Raw genomic sequence first — 23,715 nt, forward strand, 5'->3', positions numbered from 1 at the left:
CTCTTGAACTCCTGGCCTCATGATCCGCCTGCCTCAGCCTCCCAAAATGCTGAGATTATAGGCATGAGCCACTGCGCCCAGCTGGGAATCCCTGTTCTTATCCTTTAAGATGCACTTTGGCAAAATTGTAAGAACAGCCTACTCAACTCTGAAGATCTGAGTTTGCATTAATAGACTTGGGCTTGATCTGAGGCAAGTCAACACTTGCTTGGCTTAACTGATAAGGGTATCTTTGGTGTCAGAATGAGACCATGCATATGATAGTGATATGTAATGTACTATGTAATTGGACAAGATGGTCATTTTTATTAGGGTTCCTGATTGTCTCCATGGAAACTTAGTTATTATACCCATGCCTTCATATTCTTTCTCTTTTTTTATGTTTACCAGTTTGTTAAATGATATAGCAAAGGATGCAGATGAAGAGACAGGTAGGGCAAGGGTATGGGGGAACAGGCATGGAGATTCCATGCCCTCTCTGGGCATGCCACCCTCCAGAAACCTCCACATGTTCAGCTACCTGGAAGCTCCCATATTCTTTGTCTCTACTAAATGTCACAGCTTTTAACCTGCTACATTGATTTCAGCCCTGTCTGCACAATGGAATAATCTGAAGAACTTTTAAACAATACTCATGTCCAGGCCTCACCTCTTAGATTTTCATTCAGTTGTTCTGGGGTGGGGCCCAGCGATCAATATTTTTCAAAACTGGAACTGGGCGTAGTGGCCTGTGCCTATAATCACAGCTACTTGGGAGACTGAGGCAGGAGGATCACCTGAGCCCAGGATTTGAGACCAAGCTGTGTAATGCAGTGAGACCCTGGGCTCATAAAAAATACACCTGTATTGGCTGGGGCTGTGGCTATAATCTCACCACTTTGGGAATCTGAGGCAGGAGAATCACTTGACGCCACGAGTTCAAGACCAGCCTGGGCAATAGAGCAAGACTCCATCTCTATTTAAAAAAAAACTGTGTGTGCATGTGTGTGCGCATGCGCACGCACACACACACACACACACACACACACACACACACACACATATATATATATATATATTTTTTTTTTTTTTGGAGATGAAGTCTTGCTCTATTGCCCAGGTTGGAGTACAATAGTGCGATCTTGGCTCACTGCGACCTCCGCCTCCCGGGTTCAAGCAATTCTCCTGCCTCAGGCTCCTAAGTAGCTGGAATTACAGGCACGCACTACCACGACCACCTAATTTTTGTATTTTTAGTAGAGATGGGGTTTCACCACGTTGGTCAGACTGGTCTTGAACTCCTGACCTCAGCTGATTCACCTGCCTCAGCCTCCCAAAGTTCTGGGATTACTGGCATGAGCCACCACACCCAGCCACACATACATTATTTAAAGCTCCTCCATTTCCATAGAAGGCTGTGATATGCAGCTAGGATTTAGAAGCACTATGATAAATGAATTCATATTAATGGGTGCTAATACTTTACCGACTATTGGAGATGTTTTTATTTTGACCGTGATTGTATAAGCATAATGCCTTGTTCATTTATTTACTCAATCACTAAATAAATACTTCTTGAGCATCCACTATGTGTCTTGCATTGCAGGTAAAAAGATTAAAAAGACAGGTCCCTCTAGAACCCCTACAGTTGTATGTAATACTGTATATATGGTGTGTGAGCACATTTGCATTCATTTTTCTAAGGAAGGAGTCCACAACTTTCTTGACCTCCTCAGTGAGGAACAGTGACTACCCACAAAAGGCTAAGAACCCCAGCTCTGGAGGAATTGCGCATTCTCCTTCCCTGTGGTTAGCAGTAGAATTCAGAAGTGGTGTACTCTGCCATTTACACTGCAAAGACTGAGGGTAATTCCAAATGTCAGCTGAAATTATTATTACACTTGCCTTCTTTAGACTTCTTGTTCATTTATAACACAGGGCTAGCATTGTGCTCCTTTTAGAGTTTTTCCATATGAATAAGTCTATTTCCCGTTGTCATTTATTCCTTTTTCTGAATTTCCTGCTTTTCTCTTGGACCATATAATGAGATCACATTTAAACCTATAATTCATTGAAATAATAAGGGCTCTGTGTTTCACCAAAATAAACAAAGCAGTAAAGATTTGAAACAGTAGGTCTACTAGGTAAACTAAGTTTAATCCTGGGCTCAAGAAATCCTACCACCTCGGCCTCCCTAGTAGCTGGGACTACAGGCACACACCACCATGCCTGGCTAATTTTTTTTTTTTTTTTTTTTTTTAAGTAGAGACAAAGTCTCGCCATGTTGCCTATGCTGGTGTTGAACTCCTGGACTCAAGAGATCCTCCCACTCAGGCCTCCCAAGTGTTGGGATTACAGGCATGAACCACCACACTTGGCCTTCCAATCTATTCTTACAGGGCTCTTCCAACAAATCACAAAGACATGTACCAACATAGCTTTTTTTATACCAAAACAATTACGGTCACTGTTGGTCCTTGCCTCCCCACCCCTGACCTTTTCTCTCTAGCTCACGTAATCTCGGCTCTAATCGCACTGGAATATTAGTAAGCCTCACAATCCATCATAAAGATTCCTTCTGTCTCCCTCGCTGTCATGCTCTTCCATTTGAGGAAAATATTTCTTTCTTCTTGCACTCCCTGCATCGTTCCTTCTGCCTGCAGAATATCTGCTTATTCTGTCTTATTTCTCCAAGCCCAATTAAGTGTCACCTTCTTTGTTGAGCTCCCTTTCCAAATTCTTCCCTCCATGTTACTTCCAGGACTTTGTTGAAATTGGTGAGGTGCCTGTGTCTTCCCTTCTAGACTGTGGACCTGAGGGCAACGTGCCTTATTCATCCAAATGTCTCTTAACACCCAGAACAGAGCTTTGTGAACCGTAGGTCCCTAAAGAGGTATTCATTGAATTCAGTCCAATAAATTTATTCATCTCAAGCCAATGGGGTTAATGGCTTATTGGGTTCTTTCTCTCTGTAGAAAAAAACATTTCAAGTAAAGACTTTAGTTTTCTAGGGACGGGGGAGGGATGGCATTGGAAGTTATAACTGATGTAAATGATGAGTTGATGGGTGCCGACGAATTGATGGGTGCAGCACACCAACATGGCACATGTATACATTTGTAACAAACCTGCACGTTGTGCACATGTACCCTAGAACTTAAAGTACAATAAAAAAAGAAAAGAAAAAAAAAGACTTTAGTTTTCTAGAGCAGTTTTAAGTTCCCAATAAAATTAAGAGGAAAATTGCAGAAATATGTCACCTATTAATATCTTCTGCCCACCCCCACCCCACTGACAATAAATTGCCTCCCCCATTACCAACATCTCCCACTACAGTGGTACACTTGTTACAATTGATAGCCTACACTGACAGGTCATCGATGCCCAAAGTCTATAGTTTACCATAAGGTACTCTCTAGATATTGTATATTCTGTGGAACTGGACAAACGTATAATGACAGGTATCCATCATTAAAGTATCATGCAGAATACCTTCATTGCCCTAAAAATCCTCTGAGCTCTCCTTACTCTTTCCACCCTTACCCTAATCCACTTATCTAAACCACTGATCTTTTTACTGTCTCCATAGTTTTGCCTTTTCCAGGATGTCATATAGTTGGAATTGTACTGTATGTAGCTTTTTCAAATTGTCTAGTAATATGCATTTACATTTCCTCCATGTCTTTTCATGGTTTAATAGCTCATTTCTTTTTAGCACTGATTAATATTCTATTGTATGAATGTACCAAAGTTTATTTATCCATTCACCTTGGAAGGACATCTTGGTTGCTTCCCAGCTTTGCCAATTATGAATAAAAGCACTATAAACATCTGTGCACTGCTTTTCATGTAAACATAAGTTTTCAGTTCCTTTGAGTAAATATCAAGGAGCACAATTGCTGGATCTGTGGTAAGGGTATGTTTAGTTTTGTAAGAAACTACCAAATTGACAGAGCATGTTGGCTCACACCTGTAATCCCAGCATTTTGGGAGACCAAGGCAGGCGGATCACGAGATCAGGAGTTTGAGACCAGCCTGACCAACATGGTGAATCCCTGTCTCTACTGAAAATACAAAAATTAGCTGGGCATGGTGGTGGGTGCCTGTAATCCCAGCTACTCAGCAGGCTGAGGCAGGAGAATCGTTTGAACCTGGGAGGCGGAGGTTGCAGTGAGCCAAGATTGTACCATTGTACTCCAGCCTGGGGGACAGGGTGAGACTCTGTCTCCAAACTGTCTTCAAAAGTGGCTGTACCATTTTGCATTTCCACCAGCAGTGAATGGGAGTTCCTGTTGTTCATTATTCTTTCTAGTGTTTGGTATTGTCAGTGTTCTGGATTTTAGCCTTCCTAATCAATGCACTGTGGTGTCTCATGGTTGTTTTAGTTTGTGTTTTCTGATGGCATATGATGTGGTACATCTTTTCATGGGCTATAGTAGTCATCTGCAAATTTTCTTTGTGAGCCATCTATAAAGAGCTTTAGCCCATTTAAAAATCATTGTTTGTTTTCTTACTGTTGAGTTTTAGGAGTTATTTCCATATTTTGGCAATAGTCTTTTATTAGTCATGTCTTTTGCAAGTATTTTCTTCCAGGTTGGGGCTTATCTTGTTATTCTTTTGGCAGTGTCCTTCACAGAGAAGTTTTTGATTTTAATGAAATCTAGGTTATCCATTTTTTCTTCCATGGATTATTATTTCAGTATCTAAAAGTCATCACCAGACCCGAGGTCATCTAAATTTTGCTCCTATTATCTCCTGGAATTCTTTCTTTTTTTCTTTTACTTTTAATTGCATGTATTTTAATGTTGAATTTACTCCCGTGACATAAATTTTTGTTTCTTCAGTTTCTTCTGGGATATCTTTTTCTTCTGGGAAACTTCCTCTTCTGGTTTAGGAACATTTTGTTCCTTTTCAGTAAGGATCATCTCAGTGTGGCAGGGAGAGCTCATGTATGGGTTAATCCGACCATGAGCTCTGTAGGTCCAGAAGTGCATCTTAGGTGCTTTATTCATGTGGATACACTCAATGACCAGAGAATCTACATCGAAATCCATAAGTTCAGCATTACTCTCTGCATTTTTAAGCATGTGCAGCAAAAATTCAGCACTCTTTTTGGGCCACCGACCTTGTGTCCAGCCCCACTGCTTGGCTTAGGCACACCTGCCAACTCCACCATTGTAACATCAGAATGGTACACACTGTTTCTGTAAAGTGACATCTTTCGAATACTTTGTGGCTTTTCATATATGCATACCTTGATGGCCTGGGCAGTTTCACGAGTGTTCTTAAAGTGAACACTAAGACTTGAACCTCTTGATTTGTATGATTTTGTGGGGCTCTCTGAATCAAGTGAATAGCGAACCATTTTCACAGATTAGCTCAGGCCACTTAGGGAAAGAGCATCTCCTGGAATTCTTATGTAATTTTGGAATTCACTCTGTCTCATCTAGGCTGGATTGCAGTGACATAATCACGGCTCACTGCAGCCTGGACCTCCTAGGCTCGAGTGATCCTTCCACTTCAGTCTCCTGAGTAGCTGGGACTACAGGCACATGCCACAATGCCTAGGTAACTTTTTGTATTTTTTTTTAGAGATGAGGTTTCACCATGTTGCCTAGGCTGGTCTTGAACCCCCAGACTCAAGTGATTCTCCCACCCCAGCCTCCCAAAGTGCTGGGATTATAGATACGAGCCGCCTCGCCTGGCCTAATTTTAGGTTTTACATTTAGGTCTGTGATCAGTTTTGAGTCAATTTTGTAAAAGGTATAAGGTCTGTGTCTAGGTTTATTTTTTTGCATGTAGATGTCCAGCTGTTTCAGCACCATTTGGTGAAACAACTACCTTTCTTTATTGTATTGCTTTTACTCTTTGTCATATCAGTTGATTATATTTATGTGGGTCTATTTCTTGGCTGTCTATTCTGTTGCATTGACTTATTTGTCTATTATTCTGCCAATATCACACTATCTTGATTACTGTAGCTTTATAGTAAGTCTTAAAGTTGAGTAGTGTCAGTTGCCCAGCTTAGTTCTTCTCCACTGTCTTGTTGACTATTCTGTGTCTTTTGCCTCTCCATATAAACTGTAGAATCAGTTTGTTGATATCTACAAGATAAGTTTCTGGTATTTTGATAGGGACTATATTGAATCTATAGATCAAGTTTTAAAGAACTGATAACAATTTTAAGTCTTCTTAACCATGAACGTAGAATACCTCTCCATTTATTTATTTATTTTTATAATTTTTATTTTGCTCTTACCTTCACCATATGAAGATCTCCATTTCTTTAGTTCTTTGATGTTTTTCATCACAATTTTGTAGATTTTTTCATATTGCTCTTGTATCATATTTTGTTAGATTTGTACCTAAGTATTTAATTTTGGGGGGTGCTAATGTAAATGGTATTGTATTTTTAATTTCAAATTCTATTGTTCATTGCTAGTTTATAGAAAAATGATCAACTTTTGTACATTAGCCTATATCCTGAAATCTTGCTATAATTGCTTCTTAGTTTCAAAGCTGTTTTTGTCTATTCTTTCAGATTTTATACATAGATAGTCATGTCATCTGAAAACAGACTGTTTTATTTCTTCCTTCCCAATCAGCATTCTTTTTATTTCCTGTTCTTGTCTTATTGCATTAACTAGAACTTTGGTATAATATTGAAAAGAGGTTGTGGCGCCGGGTAAAGTGGCTCATGCCTGTAATCTCAGCACTTTGGGAGGCCGATGCAGGTGGATTGCTTGAGGCCAGGAGTTTAAGACCAGCCTGGCCAAATGGCAAAAACCTGCCTCTACTAAAAATACAAAAACTAGCTGGGTGTGGTAGCACATGCCTGTAGCCGAAGCTACTCAGGAGGCTGAGGCAGGAGAATCACTTGAACCTGGAGGCAGAGGTCCCAGTGAGCCAAGATCACACCACTGCACTCCAGCCTGAGCAACAGAGTGACACCTTAAAAAAAAAAAAAAACGAAGAAGAAGAAAGAGAAAGAAAGAAAAGAAAAGAAGAGAAGAGAAAAGACAAGTTGTGATAGGAGACATCTTTACCTTGTTCCTGATCTTAGTTGGAAAACTTCTCATTTTTCACCATGAAGTGTGATGTTAGCGATAGGTTTTCTACAGATGCTCTTTATCAAGTTTAGGGAGTTCTTCTCTATTCCTAGTTTACTGAGAGTTTTTATTATGAATAAGTGGTGGATTTTCTCAAATGCTTTTTCTGTATCTATTGGTGCAACTGTGTGATTCTTCTTCTTTAGCCTGCTGATGTGGTTGATTACATTAATTGATTTGAAAATGTTGAGCTATACTTGCATACTTTGGATAAATCCTACTTGACCATGATGTATAATTCTTTTTTTATGTTGCTAGATTCTATTCACTAATATGTCGTTGAGGACATTTACATCCATCTTTATGAAAGTTATTGGTCTATAGTTTTCTTTTCTTGTAATGTCTTTGTCTTGTTTTGTATTAGGGTGATTCTGGCTGATAAAATGAGTTAGGAAGTTCCCTACACTTCTATCTTCTGAAAGAGATTATTTGAAAACTGTCATTTTTTTCTTGAATGTTTGGTAAAATTTACCAGTGAATACATCTGGGCCTCATATTTCCATTTTAGAAGGTTATTAATTATTTATTCAATTTCTTTCTTTTTTTTTTTTTTTTTTGCGGGGGCGGGGGGACAGAGTCTCTCACTCTGTCACCCAGGCTGGAGTGCAATAATGCAATGACGCGATCTCGGCTCACTGCAACCTCCACCTCCCGGGTTCAAGCAATTCTCTTGCCCCAGCTTCCCCAGTAGCTGGGATTACAGGTGCCTGCCATCACACCAGGCTAATTTTTTGTATTTTTAGTAGAGACGGGATTTCGCCATGTTGGCCAGGCTGTTCTCGAACTCCTGACCTCAGGTGATCCACCTGCCTCAGCCTCTCAAAGTGCTGGGATAACAGGCATGAGCCACCACACCCAGCCTTTTCAATTTCTTTAATAGACATAAACGTATTCAGATTATCTATTTCTCCTTGTGTGTGTTTCGGTAGATTGTGTCTTTTAAGGAATTGGTCCATTTCAAATATGTTATCAAGTTGTGAAAATAGAGTTGTTTAAAGTATTTCTTCATTATTCTTCTAATGTTCATGGGATCTGTAGTGAAGTACCATTTTTCATTTCTGATATTAAGTAATTTGTGCCCCTCTGTTTTCTTCTAGCCTGGCTAGAGGCTTATCACTTTTATTAATCTTTTCTAAGAACTAGCTTTTGGTTTCATTGATTTTCTCTATTGATTTTTTGTTTTCTACTTCATTGATTTCTACTGTAATTTTTATTTTTTCTTTTCTTCTGCTTACTCTGGATTTAATTTGCTCTTCTTTTTCTAGCTTCCTAAGATGTAAGCTTATATAACTGATTCTAGATCTTTCTTCTTTTTTAATATATATATATTCAATGCTGTAAATTTTCTTCTGAGAAATTTTTTGCTACATTCCACAAATTTTGATGTTATCTTCCTTTTGTTCAAAGTATTTTTTTAATTTTCTTGAGATTTCTTCTTTTGAACTGTGTGTTATTTATGTTGTTTAATCTCCACATGTTCAGAAATTTTCCAGTTGTCTTTCTGTTATTGATTCATAGTTTAACGCTACTGTGGTCTGAAAGCATGCGTTGTATGATTTCTATTCTTTCACTTTTGTTAAGGTTTGTTTTATGGCCTAGACTGTGGTCTATCTTGGTGAAGTTCCCATGTGAGCTTGTTAAAAATGTGTATTTTGCTGTTAGATGAAGTAGTCAGTAGAAGTCAATTATATCCAATTAATTAATTGTATTTTAAAGTTCAACTACATTCCTACTGATTTTCTGCTTTCTGGATATGTCCATTTCTGATAGAGGGATGTTGAAATCTTTAACTATAAAGTAGACTCATCTGTTTCTTCTTGCAGCTTTATCAGGTTTTGCCTTGCATATTTTAAGGCTGTGTTGTTGGGTACATAAGGATCATTATGTCTTCTTGGAGAACTGACCTCTTTATCATTATGTAATATCCTTCTTTATCCCTAACAACTTGCTTTGCTTTTTAGTCTGCTCTGTCTAGAATTATAATATATAGCTACTCCTGCTTTCTTTTGGTTAGTGTCTTCATGGTAAATCTTTCACCATTCATTTACTTTTAATTTATGCGTGTCATTATATTTAAAGTGGGTTTCTTATAGACAACATAGAGTTGGGTCTTATTTTTCTATCCACACTGTTAATCTGTCTTTTGGTACCATTAATGTTCAAAGTGATTATTCATATAGAGTAACATCGATCATATTTGTTACTGTTTTCTATCTGCTGCCCTTATTCTTTGTTCCTATTTTTGTCTTCTACTCTTTTTCCACCTTTTGTGGTTTTAATTAGCATTTTATATTATTCCATTTTCTCTCTTTTCTTAACATATTAGTTATACTCCCTTTTTTACTTTTTTAGTGGTTGCCCTAGAGTATACAAAATATGTTTACAACTTATCCAAATCCACTTCAAAATAACACTATACCATTTCATGGGTAGTGTGAATACTTTATAATAGCAAAATGATCCTAATTCCTTCCACCTGTCCCTAGTATGATTGCTGCATTCATTTTACTTATATATAAGCCTACATAAGCTTATGCATATGTATATAGATATAAAGATAGATGCATAAGCATACATTGTAGCTATTAGTATTTTGAAAAAACTATTATCTCCTAGGTCAATTAACAATAAAAAATAAAAGTTTTTATTTTACCTTCATTTATTCCTTCTTCAGCGCTCTTCTTTTCTTTATGTAAATCAGAGTTTCTGGCCTATATCATTTTTCTTCTCTCTAAGAAACTACTTTTAACATCTAGTGCAATGCAGGTCTACCAATTTTTCTTTATCTAAGAAATATTTATTTCTCCTTCGCTTTTGAAGGACAATTTCATAAGGTACAGAATTCTTGTTGATGGGAGGCTTTTCTGAACTCTTTAAGTATTTCACTCCAGTCTCTTCTTGCTTGTACGGTTTCTGAGATATCAGATGTAATCCTTCTCTTTGCTCCTCTATAGGTGAGGTGTTCTTTTCCTCTGTCTTCTTTCAGGACTTTTTCTTTATCTTTGGTTTTTGTAATTAGAAAATAATATGGCTAGGCATAGGGTTTTTTGTTTGTTTGTTTGTTTTGTTTTGTTGTTTTTGTTGTTGTTGTTGGCATTTAGCCTGCTTGATGCTCTCTGAGCTTTTGTGTCTAACAATTTTTTTGGTAAACTTCTCAGTCATTACTATTGTTTCAAATATTTATCCTGTTCCTTTTCTCTTTCTTTTCCTTCTGGTATTCCTATTGCCTGTATGTTATACCTTTTGTAGTTCTCTCACAGTCTGTGAATATTCTGTTCTGTTTTTTCCAGTCTTTGCTATTTTTGTTTTCCAGTTTTGGAAGTTTACATTGAGATCTTCTCAAGCTCAGTGACTGTTCCCTCAGCTGTGCCCAATCTACTAATAAGCTCATCAAAGGCATTCTTAATTTCCATTACAGTGTTTTTGATCTCCAGCATTTATTTTTGATTATTTCTTAGGATCTCCATCTTCCTGCTTACACTGCCCATCTGTTCTGACATGTTGTCCACTGTATCCATTTAGAGCCCTTAGCACATTATTCACAGTTGCTTTAAATTCTTTATCTGATAATTCCCATATCCCTGCCATGTCTGGAACTGATGCTTGCTCTGTGGATACTGTGTTGTTCCCCTTTTGGCATGCGTTATAATTTTTCCTCGATAGCCAGACATGATGTAGTGGATAAGAGAACTCCTGTAAATAGCCCTTATTTATGTAATGGTAAAGTATGGGGGGAAGAGAAATGTACTATATCTTCCTACGATTTGGTCCCTGTCTTTTAGTGAACCTATGCCTCTGGAATGTGAATATTCCAAGTGTTTCTCAGGATGTTTTTTCCCCTTCTTAGGTGAGACAGGATAGCTAGAGTGGGCTGGAATTGGGTATTGTTCTGCTCCCATGTAGAAAGCTAGAGCTAGATGGAGTTGAGCACTTTCCTTCCCTACAGTCAGTTAGGCTCTGATAAAACCTCAGTAGTTTAGGTTCTGGTTAACTAGTTTCTCCTAATGACAGATTTTATTAAGAAGAACAGAGTGCTCTGGTATATTTCAAAAAGGTTCCTTTTCCCCATCTTCCTACCAGAAGCCCATGGGAATTTTTCTCTGCTATATACTGTGAGAAGCCGGTTGAGCTACTGGAAGTAAAATTCACAAAAGCATGGCACCCCATAACCAATGTAACTAGATCACTGAGTTTATACTCTCAGATTTGTCCACCCTGAGCCTTTGACAATTCATTAACTGTAGTTTGGATTTTTCTACCCTGCAGAGGTAGCAATGATTCCCTCAAAGGTTTCTGCTCTAGTATGTTGTGAGTCCCTATATCTGCCTGTCTGTCTGTCTCTCCAATTTGGGGGCAGCAGCTTGCTTGCCCTGTGACCTAACTTCTCTCATGGATCTAAGAAGAGTTCTGGAATAACACTGGCAGCTTAACCAAGCCTTGTAGGAGTACAATGCCTTAATACTAGGAGTGTTTCTAGCAATATGAATTCTAGGCATCACTGCTGGTCAGTAAGAGGGGCAAGCATCTACCATCCCTCAGATTTCACCACTAGCTCCCTCCCCAACTTACTAGAAAATGTGTTTACTTGGGATCTTCTTCAGCAGCATACTTTTCAAGGAAGGTTAGAAAGAAAACAATTGCACTAATATAAAATGATTATTTCATGTTTTGTCAATATGTGGTTATGTGGGCAAGGAATTACACACACACTCACATACACTCACAGTTAATCTGTGGTCAACTGTTTGAACTATGTCAAAGTCCCATGAATATATTTCAACTCTCAATATATTCAAAATGCCAATGTATAATTTTAAATGCTGTATACCAGTGGATCCAGCTCATGAAGTGAAAGAAGCTTAGAGTTGGAAGGGACCACAGGTCATTTAGTCCAATCCTGCAGTTCCTAGGTGGGGAAACTAGTACAAAAGCTTAGCATTTGCCCAAGTGCATCCAGCACCCGGGCAGGAACCCAGGTCACATGGCTTCCAATACTTGATAAGAGGACAACCACCAAGCTGCCTAAGTCCAGAGTAAACAATGAGAAAGTCAGATTTAGGAAATTAACCCCCATTACCCTAGGAGCAAAGACTCTGACCTGTTTGGGAAGCTGGAGCTTCGAAGGGTAACCTAAGTTAAAGTGGCTTTCACATGTCAGGTCCTCAGTGCCCAGTTGTAGAGAGAAAGGGAGAGGGTAGAATGAGGGAAAACAGGGACTCATCTAGGAGTAAAAACAAGTAGAGAAAGAAGAGAAAAGGTAGAGAATGGAGGAAGATAATGAGGAAAAAAGAGAGAAGAAGCCAAAAAGGATGAGTAAAATCCAACCTGTTTGGCTTTGCCATAGTTTGTAAGGTCTATTTCACTTATTTATTTATTTATTGCTCAGCAAATATTTGTTGAGACTTACTCTTTGCTGGGCTTCATTTCAGCAGAAAGATTCCTAGGCATAGGCTTAGTAAGGACAACACATGGATACCCTGGAGACTTCGTCTTGCCAAACAGCTGGAAGCCCAAGACAGACCCTTTCTATACACCAAAGCATGAAAAACTTTTTCCCCCACTAAGCATTAGCACCTCTACAAAATGAAGTAGTTTGGGTGGGTGCAGTGGCTCACGCCTGTAATCCCAGCACTTTGGGAGTCTGAGGTGAGTGGATTACTTGAGATCAGGAGGTTGAGACTGGCCTTGCCAACATGGTGAAACCGCATCTCTACTAAAAATACAAAATATTAGCCAGGCATGGTGGTGCATGCCTGCAATCCCAGCTACTTGGGAGGCCGAAACAGGAGAATCACTTGAACCCGGGAAGTAGAGGTTGCAGTGAGCCAAGGTGGTTCCATTGCACTCCAGCCTGGGCAACAGAGTGAGACTTTGTCTCAAAAAAAAAAAAGAAATGAAGTAGTTTAGCAGCAGAGGGTCACCATACCTCATCCCCTCCTACTACTTCTACCTTCTGCTTTCTCTCCAGGAGAGGCAGCCCCAGGCTTTTGGGCTTGGCAACCTCTGGAGTCCAGGACAACCAAAGCCTTGGTCCAAAGGGGCTAACCACGAAGGCAGTCCAGATTCTAAGCCAGGGATATTGGGCACGTTTCTTTCTCTAGTTAGCCCCAGACCCTCAAACATTCAATGGCATAGACTCTAGATCTTCCTTTTGTCTCCATTCTAGTCTAACATGTCTGGCTCCAACCGATGAGCCAGGATCATCTTCTCACATCACAAAACCTCCCAGCCTTTTAGGAGGAATAAGTGGCTACAACACAGAGGCTAAAGCACTGGCCTCTGCTTTATATGGTCACCATCACAAGACAAGCAATGCAAACACATCCCAGTGTTCAAGAGAAGGAAGGAGATTGGAGTTCCTGCCAAGAAGAAGCCACCATAGAACATATTCCCTAGATAAATGTTAACAAATAGCCAACTAGTCCTAAATCTCCCACTGGACTCCTTTGAAGGTCACCTAGAATGTCTACAGTTAGGATGTTGAGATCTTGTTGTTGTTGTTGTTGTTGTTGTTGTTGTTTTATCAATCTGCCTGTAGCAAAATTATTACACATTAACTCAACTTTCTTCTTGGCAAGGCTTCTTATGAGTCAGGCTTCCCCAACTCTCCCCACTCATGATAGGTAAAGAGAAAACGACTAGGACTCAGTTCCCAATCATTTTCAGAATACATGAAGGCAATGTTATGGATTACCCATGAACAAAAGCAAATAAATAAATACAACAAAAACAAACTCACAATCATCATCTGGCAGTTCAGTGTAGAATTCTAGAGCTCCTTAAGAATAGGATATGTATAATATTGTTCCTTGCCCTGTTTAATAACATTTCTAGCCAATGTAAACCTACTCTCCATTCTTCCTAAGGACCTACCTGGACCACAGTCCCACTTCTTCTTGTCTAGTGTCTCCTGGTCTCTGTGACTTTTCCTACCTCCCAGGTCTAAGCATATTTTTGACTGACACACAGTCTAGATTATTAAGAAGGGAATTCTGTCACCAGGAGACAAGTGATCCAGGGCCTTGACTTACAAACTAGTGTTCTCTAGGGCTCCCTCAAATTCTCCTGAGGGTACACCATGGCAACCTTACTAGGAGGAACTCTTTTTTTTTTTTTTTTTTTTTTGAGACGAAGTCTCGCTCTGTTGCCCAGGCTAGAGTGCAGTGGCACAACCTCAGCTCACTGCAAGCTCCGTCTCCCAGGTTCACGCCACTCTCCTGCCTCTGCCTCCCAAGCAGCTGGGACTACAGGTGCCCGCCACCATGCCTGGCTAATTTTTTGTATTTTTAGTAGAGACAGGGCTTCACTATGTCAGCCAGGATGGTCTCGATCACCTGACCTCGTGATCTGCCCACCTCGGCCTCCCTAAGTGCTGGGATTACAGGCTTGAGCTACTGGAGAAACTCTTAAAGTACCCAAAGATTAACTGTAAAGGAGGTCTCAGTTGGGGAGGCACACATCACTGGTACTGATGTCGTCTAAACAGTTTTCACTTTAGTTCCTCCAGTATGAATATGCAGGATCAAATTAATAAACCACTCTTTTTATCACAGACAGAATAGTATAGTGGTGAAGTCCAACGCCTCCCCAGTCAATCCTAGATCTGCTCATTCTCAGCTGTGACAGAGGGCAAATTTCTTAATCCCTTATGCCTTCATTTTCTCCTCTATGATATGAGGACAATAATAATACCAACCTTGTGGGATTGTTGTTCATGAGTTAGTACATGAAATGGCTTAGAAAGGTGCCAGGCACAGACGTTCACACAGTAAACACAGCTGTCACCATTATTCCTGGGAGGATATTCTTATAAAGAAAAGCAAAATACAAACAATGGTGCTACAAGTGAGATTCAGGTATAGAGGCAAGGAATTGTTTGGAGAATTTAGGACAAAAGGTATTTTGGAGGAAAAGAGTAAAGGTGTGGAGTCTGTCTTTACTTATCCAGAGAGGCTGCCAAGAGGCCTGCTGCCTGGGACTGGCTGACAGGATCCCAGAAGCAGCAGCCACTATTGCAGTTTACCACTTCCAAAATGACTCCACCCCAGGGGTGAGCGAGGTGAAAGGAAGAGAGGGGTTTTGTTTTCTTCATCTGCACTTAATGCTTCTTCTTCCACCAAGAGGGGAAACTATGAACAGGGTGTTTTGGCCTTTGAACCACCTTGACAGCTTGAATTCCTTTACTCTTCCAGGAAATTGTGAACAAAAAAGAATTGTTGTGCTGACACTCTTTTTGCTTCTGTTTTCCTTATTGAATGGGTACTACTTTTAAAGAAAAGTGTCTCTTGACTATCTAAAATGTATTGCAGACTCCTTTGATATATGTCTAACTAGCATGAGGTGAAACAAACTGAAAAGTTGATAAAGGCGTGAAAGCTCACCTAAGCTTTAGGTGACTCCTACATCACCTAAGTAAGCTTTTGCTGACTTCTAAGGACAGGCATGCCATAGAATATAAACAATTGGTCAAAGTTATTTAAAATCATTGTTAGACAAAGGAAAGATGGAGGGAGGAAGAAGACACAAAAGGGAAGACCATAGGAAGAGAAAGAAAAAGTCTGTAGCCAGAGATTACTTTATGGGTATGTAACCAGTGCAGCCACAGAGGGCCTGGTACTCAGATGGGACCCGGTGCTTAAGGCATAATATTCTGTGGTCCCATCTGGAAATTCTCACTTTATCTTTTAATTGTTTTTGTAAAGGAAGTCTGATACAAGAGTGTAGCCTCTGCTCAGACAGTTCCGCTTCCCAGGCTCCCTGGAACAAATTCTCAGCCCTCTGCTCGCCCTACCCAGGAACAAGCTTTTTTCCTGCATCATTGCACCACCAGTCAGTACTCATCATGGTCACTTCTTTAACATTAAGATGAACTCTGTCAGTTTCTTGGTGGTCAGCCTCTACAGCAAATGGGGGCACAAATGATCAGACCTAATGAGCAAGTTGTTGTCTAGGTGGCCCATCCATCCCTCTAGCTCTGATGTCAGTCCATTGCACATGTATTTAATTTCAGTCCATCCTTCGTTCGCTAATTATGGAAGACAACTTAGCTCCTATGGGAGACAAAAATCTCTGCAGTGACTTGAGACAAGTGGAAATTTGTTGGAGAGCTTAGATAGAATGTATTTTTATTCTTTTTTTCCATTTTCTTTTCTCTTTTCATCTTTTTTCTTTCTTTCTTTCTTTTTCCTTTTTTTCCTTTGTATTTTTATCTTAACATGCCTAGACAGAGAAGAACACTGGATTGTACATAATGAGCTTTCTTTGACTCTCTTTTCCAGAGTGGAAATAGGATTCTGTGCTCCATCATCCTGAGCCATCACCAGGGGCCGTCCATAATCAACTATGATGATGAGAGTGGGAAGACATGTGTACATATCGCAGCAGCAGCGGGCTTCACGGATATTATTCATGAGCTGGCAAGAGTCCCTGAGTGTAACCTGCAGGCTCTGGATGTGGATGACAGGTATCCATGGCAACCAGAAAGTGCTAGGAACACCTAGTCATTTCCCCCTAACTGAATCTTAAAATAAAGAAGATGTTTAAGGAGGTGTCCTATACAGCTATATCCTTATTGCCAGTAATACACATGTGCTTGTGACAATAAAAATTGCTCTATTTTAGTGAGAGGAGGAAAAATTATTGTTATGGAGAGGAAAACTGTGACTGTACAGTATTGTCAGATTTTCCACTTTTTGCTAAATGTTCTCTGTGCTCTCAGAAGACGTTCCATATTTCAGCTTCCTGCTATGTGCCCTTTTTGTTCCTAAAGGTAGGTTTTGAGATTTTTGTTTTCTTCATTCTTGGATCATGTTAGAAAGTCCACCAGTTCTTTTATCCAGAGAAGAACATAATAAAGACTGTATTCTGTACTATTGGGCTCTTAGAACTACAAGGAACTTTTTCAGGCTGTTGTTGTTTTCGATCATCAAAGATGTATTGTCTGAAAACGGAAGCTGGGTACAAAAAGGTAAAAAGACTTCTGTCAGAGCTAGTTAGATACTAAATGAAGATTTGTACACCTGTCTTTCAAACTTACAGCTTTTCACGTATAATGCCCTGCTTATCTAAACTGTTTTGGTTAGGCACTGAATCAATGGAAATGTAAGAAAAATATAACAACAAACAAGCCTATCAAAAATAAGTAGACTCGAGCACTCTGGTTTCTTTATCCTCTTGTACTGAAGTCCAAAATTAGCCCCCTACTTATAATTATTTTATTTATTTTTTTGAGATAGAGTCTCGCTTTCATGCCCAGGCTGGAGTACAGTGGTGCAAACTCAGCCCACTGCAACCTCCACCTCCCGGGTCCAAGTGATTCCCTTGCCTCAACCTCCTAAGTAGCTGGAACTACAGGCTTCTGCCACCACACCCAGCTTACTTTTGTATTTTTAGTAGAGACAGGGTTTCACTATGTTGGCCAGGCTGGTCTTGAACTCCTGACCTCAGGTAATCCGCCCGCCTCAGCCTCTCAAAGTGCTGGGATTACAGGCATGAACCACCATGCCCAGCCTACTTATCATAATTTTAGATGCCCCAAGAAAGCTCCTACTCCCAGATATGTGAAATTCTTTTTTTTTCTTTTTAAAATTGCTTTATAAAATATGGAATACTTCACAAATTTGTGTGTCATCCTTATGCGGGGGGCATGCTAATCTTCTCTATTAATACCTGAAATTCTTTTAACCCAGGGAAAAAATGGGGGGCTCTACATAGGTCTCAGAAGTTGGAGATAGTTAAATGACTTTAAGTAAAATTAAAGTATAAATCATTGAAAGTAGACATTTTTCGGCCAGGTGCGGTGGCTCATGCTTATAATCCCAGCACTCTGAGAGGCCAAGGTGGGTGAATCACTTGAGGTCAGGAGTTTGAGACCAGCCTGGCCAACATGGCGAAATCCGTCTTTACTGAAAATACAAAAATTAGCCAGGTGTGGTGGGGGACACCTATAATCCCAGCTAGTCAGGAGGCTGAGGCAGGAGAATCCCTTGAAGCTAAGAGGCGGAGGTTGCAGTGAGCCAAGATCACGCCATTACACTCCAACCTGGGTTACTAAGCAAGCAAGACTCTGTCTAAAAAAAAAAGAAAGAAAAAAGAAAAGAAAAGAAAAAAGTAGGTGTTTTCCTAAGAGCAGGTGTTGATCATAAGCAAGTAAGAAAGTAGAAGGACATAAGCTACATGAGGAAACAAGTGAATTAACCTTTTTTTAAAAAAAAAAAAAAAAAAGAACAAATTTCAGAAAGGCTGAGGGAAAGTTCATCTACTTCAAAACACTCCTAGAACCAGCTTTGAATAGAATAGTTCCCATTTTGCAATACCACCCACTTAGCAAAGAAAATCCAGTTCTCTAGGCCTCAGGGTGGAAAGTAAAACTAACGGGAGAAAAGAAAGTACAAAAGATAAGGAGAGTTCAAACGGAAGTAAAATACCCAGAAGAGTCCTTTCCGCTCCAGTGCTCAACTCAAAGGCCTCATGTACTGATCAAATCCTAGCCTCCATTTTCTTTCCATGTTTTCTGCAGCTAAGCATGCAATTCTGCCTTCATGCTGAAGCTATAAGCTTCTGTTAATAGTTTAATTTTTCAGGGCCAGGCACGGTGGCTCACGTCTGTAATTCCAGCACTTTGAGAGGCTGAGACGGGTGGATCACGAGGTCAGGAGCTCAAGACCAACCTGGCCAACATGGTGAAACCCTGTCTCTACTACAAATACAAAAATTAGCTGGGCTTGGTGGTGCACGCCTGTAATCCCAGCTACTCCGGAGGCTGAGGCAGGAGAATTGCTTGAACCTGAGAGACAGAGGTTGCAGTGAGCCAAGATTGTGCCACTGCACTCTAGCCTGGATGACAGAGCGAGACTCCTTCTCAAAAAAAAGGTTAAAAAAAAAAAAAGTTGAATTTTTCAAAGTTTGCATAGGTTTATATGCTTTTTTTTTTTTTCTTGAGACAGAGTCTCGCTCTGTCACCCAGGCTGGAGTGCAGTGGCCAGATCTCGGCTCACTACAAGCTCTGCCTCCCAGGTTCACGCCATTCTCCTGCCTCAGCCTCCCAAGTAGCTGGGACTACAGGCACCCGCCACCTCGCCAGGCTAGTTTTTTTTTATATTTTTGTAGTAGAGACGGGGTTTCACCATGTTAGCCAGGATGGTCTCGATCTCCTGACCTCGTGATCCGCCCGTCTCGGCCTCCCAAAGTGCTGGGATTACAGGCTTGAGCCACCGCGCCTGGCCTATATGCTTTAAGCATTCACAATAATTGTGATTTCCCTTTCCTTCTTCTCTTTCTTAGTGTAAGTTTTTCCTACTGAAAGTTTTTGTGGAAAGGAAAGAAAAGTAAGATAGTAATAAAAAGAAGTAGAAGGAAAATATGAAGAACTAGGCCTCCCAGATAGTAAAACACATCATTAAGTCTATGGTATTTAAAACATTGTAGTACTTACCTAAGATATGACACAGAACTCGTAGCCCAGAAGCAGCATATGCAGCTTAAGTGTCTCAAATTTCATCAGTCTATGAGGTCACAGTTCCCTTTAACATGCAATTTACTTATCTTCAGAGAGGAAAGTCTGTTACCAAGTTCTGCTCTCTGTGTATTTCTGGGAATTCTCTGGGGAATGTTTACATGTTTCATTAATCATTCCTCAGTCACTGACAGCTCAACCAATGCTGCATCCTTGGACCCATCATCTCCTGCCATTCAGCAGCCGCCACATCCGCCCACTGCTTGTCTCTGCTGAATTCCTTCTGAATCACAGGCCCTGCCCTTTAGCCCCCTGCTGTGATAACTGAGGCAGATTGACTGTGTTTGCAGGACATCCTGAAGCTTAGAGATAAGAAAGGAGCTAAAGTTTAGACAACTTGAAATTAGGTACCACAGACTGGCCCCAAGGACATGGGTATTTTAGAGATTATCTATATGCTCCCCTCATTACTCAGCAAAACCCTGTTCTTCTGGATCGCTTCCATATTGATGGTCAGAGGAATTTAAACAGTCGGTCTTAGTAATTGTCATGAAGGAGTATTTCACACAGCTTCTGAGTGAATCATCACATGTTGGTAAGCCTGACTGGATCAACATTCAGTCCTCCATCTACTGAATTTATTGGCAATAGTCTTTCTAAATGGAAGGACATAATCTGCTGGGGATCCATCTTGTTTCAGAATAAGTGTCGCCTGGAGACCTCTCTCACATAGAATGGAACTAATCATATCTGCCACGTTCAAATATGCAGTGTGATTGATCACTGTGTTGAAAAATATATGGCCCTGTTAGGTGTTATAAAATTGCTACTACTAGCATAACAGACAAAGGTGTTTAATTGACAGAAGATACAATCCGTACCTGGGAATTCTGGGGTCACACAATATATATACATATATGCTCTCCAAATACTCATGTCCAACCCCCTTCACAGATATACCCAACCCAGCCCTTCTCTGTCCAGCTCCCAGGCTGCCTCCAGGCCTGAGAGACCACTGGCCCTCTCAGGAGTGCCCTTCTGCCCAGGGTTCAGGCCTGAGGAGAGGTCTTCCATGACTTCCTTTCCCCCAGGACTGCCCATTTCCTGAGTGACTTACCGGAGGGATAGTCATTCTTTGTACAGAAGACCCCATTCATAGGAATGTGGGCCAGGCACAGTTGCTCACACCTGTAATCCCAGCACTTTGGGAGGCTGAGGTGGATAAATTACTTGAACCCAGGGGTTCAAGCCCAGCCTTGGCAACATGGCGAAATCCCATCTCTACAAAAAATACGAACATTAGTCAGACTTAGTGGTACATGCCTGTAGTCCCAGCTACTCAGGAGGCTGACATGGGAGGATCGCTTGAGCCTGGGAGGTGAAGGTTGCAGTGAACTGTGATTATACCACTGCACTCCAGCCTGGGTGACAGAGTGAGACCCTATCTCAGAAAAGGAATGTCAACTTGCCCTTTGCCCTTTGCCTCTCCCTACATCCCCAGAAAAAAATCAGAACATAGTTTTGTGACATCAGTACTTAATCCAAAATATAGTGTATTCAATATTTTATTTTTGGAGACAGAGTCTCACTCTGTCATCCAGGCTGGAATGCAGTGGCATGATCTCAGCTCACTGCAATCCCCACCTCCCTGGTTCAAGCGATTCACTTGCCTCAGCCTCCCAAGTAGCTGGGACTACAGGTGTGCGCCACCATGCCTGGCTAATTTTGGGTTTCGGGTTTTTTTTTTTAGTAGATTAGGGGTTTCACCATGTTGGCAGACTGGTCTTGAAGTCCTGACCTCAAGTGATCCACCCGCCTCGGCCTCCCAAAGTGCTGGGATTATAGGTGTTAGCCACCATGCCTGGCCTAGTTTATTCAATCTTGAATACAACTATGGGTAGAATCAAACGTCCAGTGCCATTTCACAGTATTTTCCTGGATGACCTGATGGCCAGGGCTAATTGTCTTTAGGCCACCTCCAAGCTCTCAACTCTGATCTCCTGCTGGCAACTGCCTAAGCAACTACAAGTCCACAGCTTCCAAAAATAATAATGCATAGGCACATTAAAAGCAGCTATAAATCTACACTTAAGAAAGAAACATTTTTTTTAGAGTCATGATAATCTCAGAGATGCAACTCTATCTCCCAGCAAGTTGACTTTTTATATGCTTCAGCTAAGCTTCAGCTTGTCAAACTTCTGTTTTAGATCAAAGTATTTGCGGCACATTAGGCACACTTAAAAACCCACTGGGACAGGTTACCAAAACACAGGCAGAGTCCTTCATCCAAGACAAATCCAAGCCTTAACCTGCTAGAAAACAGTAGGTGCTCTTTAAATGAATAGTTGAAATTCTTATTTCTACTCACAGAGTTTAAAAAAAAAAAATCTGGGTCTAATACTACCCAGAATTATTTTGTATTTGGTACAATAAAGAAAGCAGTATCACGAAAGTATCTATTTATTAAACTGTCTTATTGAGAGCCTCTATATGTGCCAGGCACCATGCTGGGTGCCAGAACCACACAGTGAGTGAAAGGCTCCCATTCCCCTCCCACATGGAGTGTACAATCTAACACTGGCCGGATGCGGTGGCTCACGCCTGTAATCCCAGCATTTTGGGAGGCCGAGGCAGGTGGATCACGAGGTCAGTAGATTGAGACCAGCCTGGCCAACATGGTGAAACCTCATCTCTACTAAAAATACAAAAATTAACCGGCCATGGTAGCATGTGCCTTTAGTTCCAGCAACTCGGGAGGCTGAGGCAGAAGAATCGCTTGAACCAGGGGGGCGGAGGTTGCAGTGAGCCGAGATGGGGTCACCGCGCTCCAACCTGGCGACAGAGCAAGACTCCATCTCCAAAAAAAAAAAAAAAAAAAAAAAGTGGCGGAACACTTACTATGTCAATTATTTATGTTATTTTACAACTCAGAGTTTTAAAAGTTATAATGATTTTTGTCTATAATTTAACCTAACTTCTATTTTTGAGTTATCTCACTAGATTAGTAGGAAACCTAACCTCATCTTTTAAAGACCCCCACCCCGCTTCCCTTATTGTGTGTGCCTTGGTTCTGGAATTTTATACAACGGGTGTATAGGAATAGAGATGGATGGTGGCCCCTCCGTCTTCTGTCCTTATCCCTTCAGGTCGGATGATATTCAGCTGTGTCCATGTTGTGCTTGGGCATGGGCGCCATCTTGGCCTGCCTGTAGTCCCATTGCCTAGACACACCACAGACATTCTGCATCCCTCGCTCCTAGTATCTCTGCCAGTGAAGCAAGGTTCTTGACCCCTTTGCTCCTGAGTCCAGTAGTCCTTTATGCTCTTGTCACACCACCTTTTTTTTTTTTTTTTTTTTGAGACGGAGTCTCCCTCCGTCGCCCAGGCTGGAGTAGCACTTGCCTCGCTGCAGCCTTCGCCTCCCGGGTTCTCCTGCTTCAGCCTCCCGAGTAGCTGGGATTACAGGCAGGCACCACCAAGTCTGCTAATTTTTTGTATTTTTAGTAGAGACAGGATTTCACCGTGTTAGCCAGGATGGTCTCAATCTCCTGACCTCGTGATCCGCCCGCCTCCGCCTCCCAAAGTGGTGGGATTACAGGTGTGAGTCACCGTGCCCAGCTGTCACACCACCTTGACCACTGAAGGGGGACCCCCTTTCCAGTGCTGGGAAAGCCATTTCCATTCAGATATTTAGTTAAATATTTTGCCTTTGCTCTGAAGTTGCTCTGAGTCCCAAGCTTGGCTTTTGAAAGCAAAAACACATTTCCCTCCCTGACTTCCCAATATCCCTCCACTGAGGTTGAGCACAAGGTCAATCATCCCCTCAAATAGGGGAAAGAGGCGAGGTAGAAAATATGTATAGACATCAAGATCTTAAAATATAATCCCACCACATTAAGAAATGGTGTTTTTTTGTTTTTGTATTTGTTTTTGTCTTTGTTTTTGTTTTTTGTTTTCAGGCTTAATTCACTTTATTCTTCTTGTATAAAAACCCTATGTTGTCGCCTGCACGGAGACTCTGGTGTGGGTCTTGACAAGGTGGTCAGTGAATTCCTGATAGGGAGACTTGGTAAATACAGTCTCCTTCCAGAGGTCAGGGGTCAGGTAGCTGTAGGTCTTAGAGATGTCGTCAAAGGTGGCCTTGGCAAAGTTGCCCAGGGTGGCAGTGCAGCC

General features: G+C 41.0%; 1 protein-coding gene, 1 long non-coding RNA gene, 1 other non-coding gene and 1 pseudogene across 3 annotated transcripts in view; 1 reads left to right on the top strand and 3 right to left on the bottom strand.

Moving 5' to 3' along the window:
• ANKRD55 (ankyrin repeat domain 55) overlaps nucleotides 1-23,715 on the top strand; it is a 129,678-nt gene that overhangs the window by 84,919 nt on the left and 21,044 nt on the right. Inside the window, exon 8 of the mRNA XM_010386462.2 lies at nucleotides 16,367-16,551. Within this exon, the coding sequence (XP_010384764.1) occupies nucleotides 16,367-16,551 (185 nt within the window). The remainder of the gene's footprint in view (nucleotides 1-16,366; nucleotides 16,552-23,715) is intronic.
• Nucleotides 4,791-5,344, bottom strand: LOC115896376 (annotated as a pseudogene).
• Nucleotides 16,197-19,608, bottom strand: LOC115896377. The gene is made up of 2 exons (XR_004056235.1): nucleotides 19,522-19,608; nucleotides 16,197-17,041 (listed from the first exon to the last, which is right to left on the bottom strand). It is a non-coding gene; the product is annotated as an uncharacterized LOC115896377 (long non-coding RNA).
• On the bottom strand, nucleotides 17,684-17,788 carry LOC115896637. Its single transcript, XR_004056552.1, has one exon. It is a non-coding gene; the product is annotated as a U6 spliceosomal RNA (small nuclear RNA).

This window comes from Rhinopithecus roxellana, chromosome 3 (assembly GCF_007565055.1).
Source record: "Rhinopithecus roxellana isolate Shanxi Qingling chromosome 3, ASM756505v1, whole genome shotgun sequence".
NCBI lineage: Eukaryota > Metazoa > Chordata > Mammalia > Primates > Cercopithecidae > Rhinopithecus > Rhinopithecus roxellana.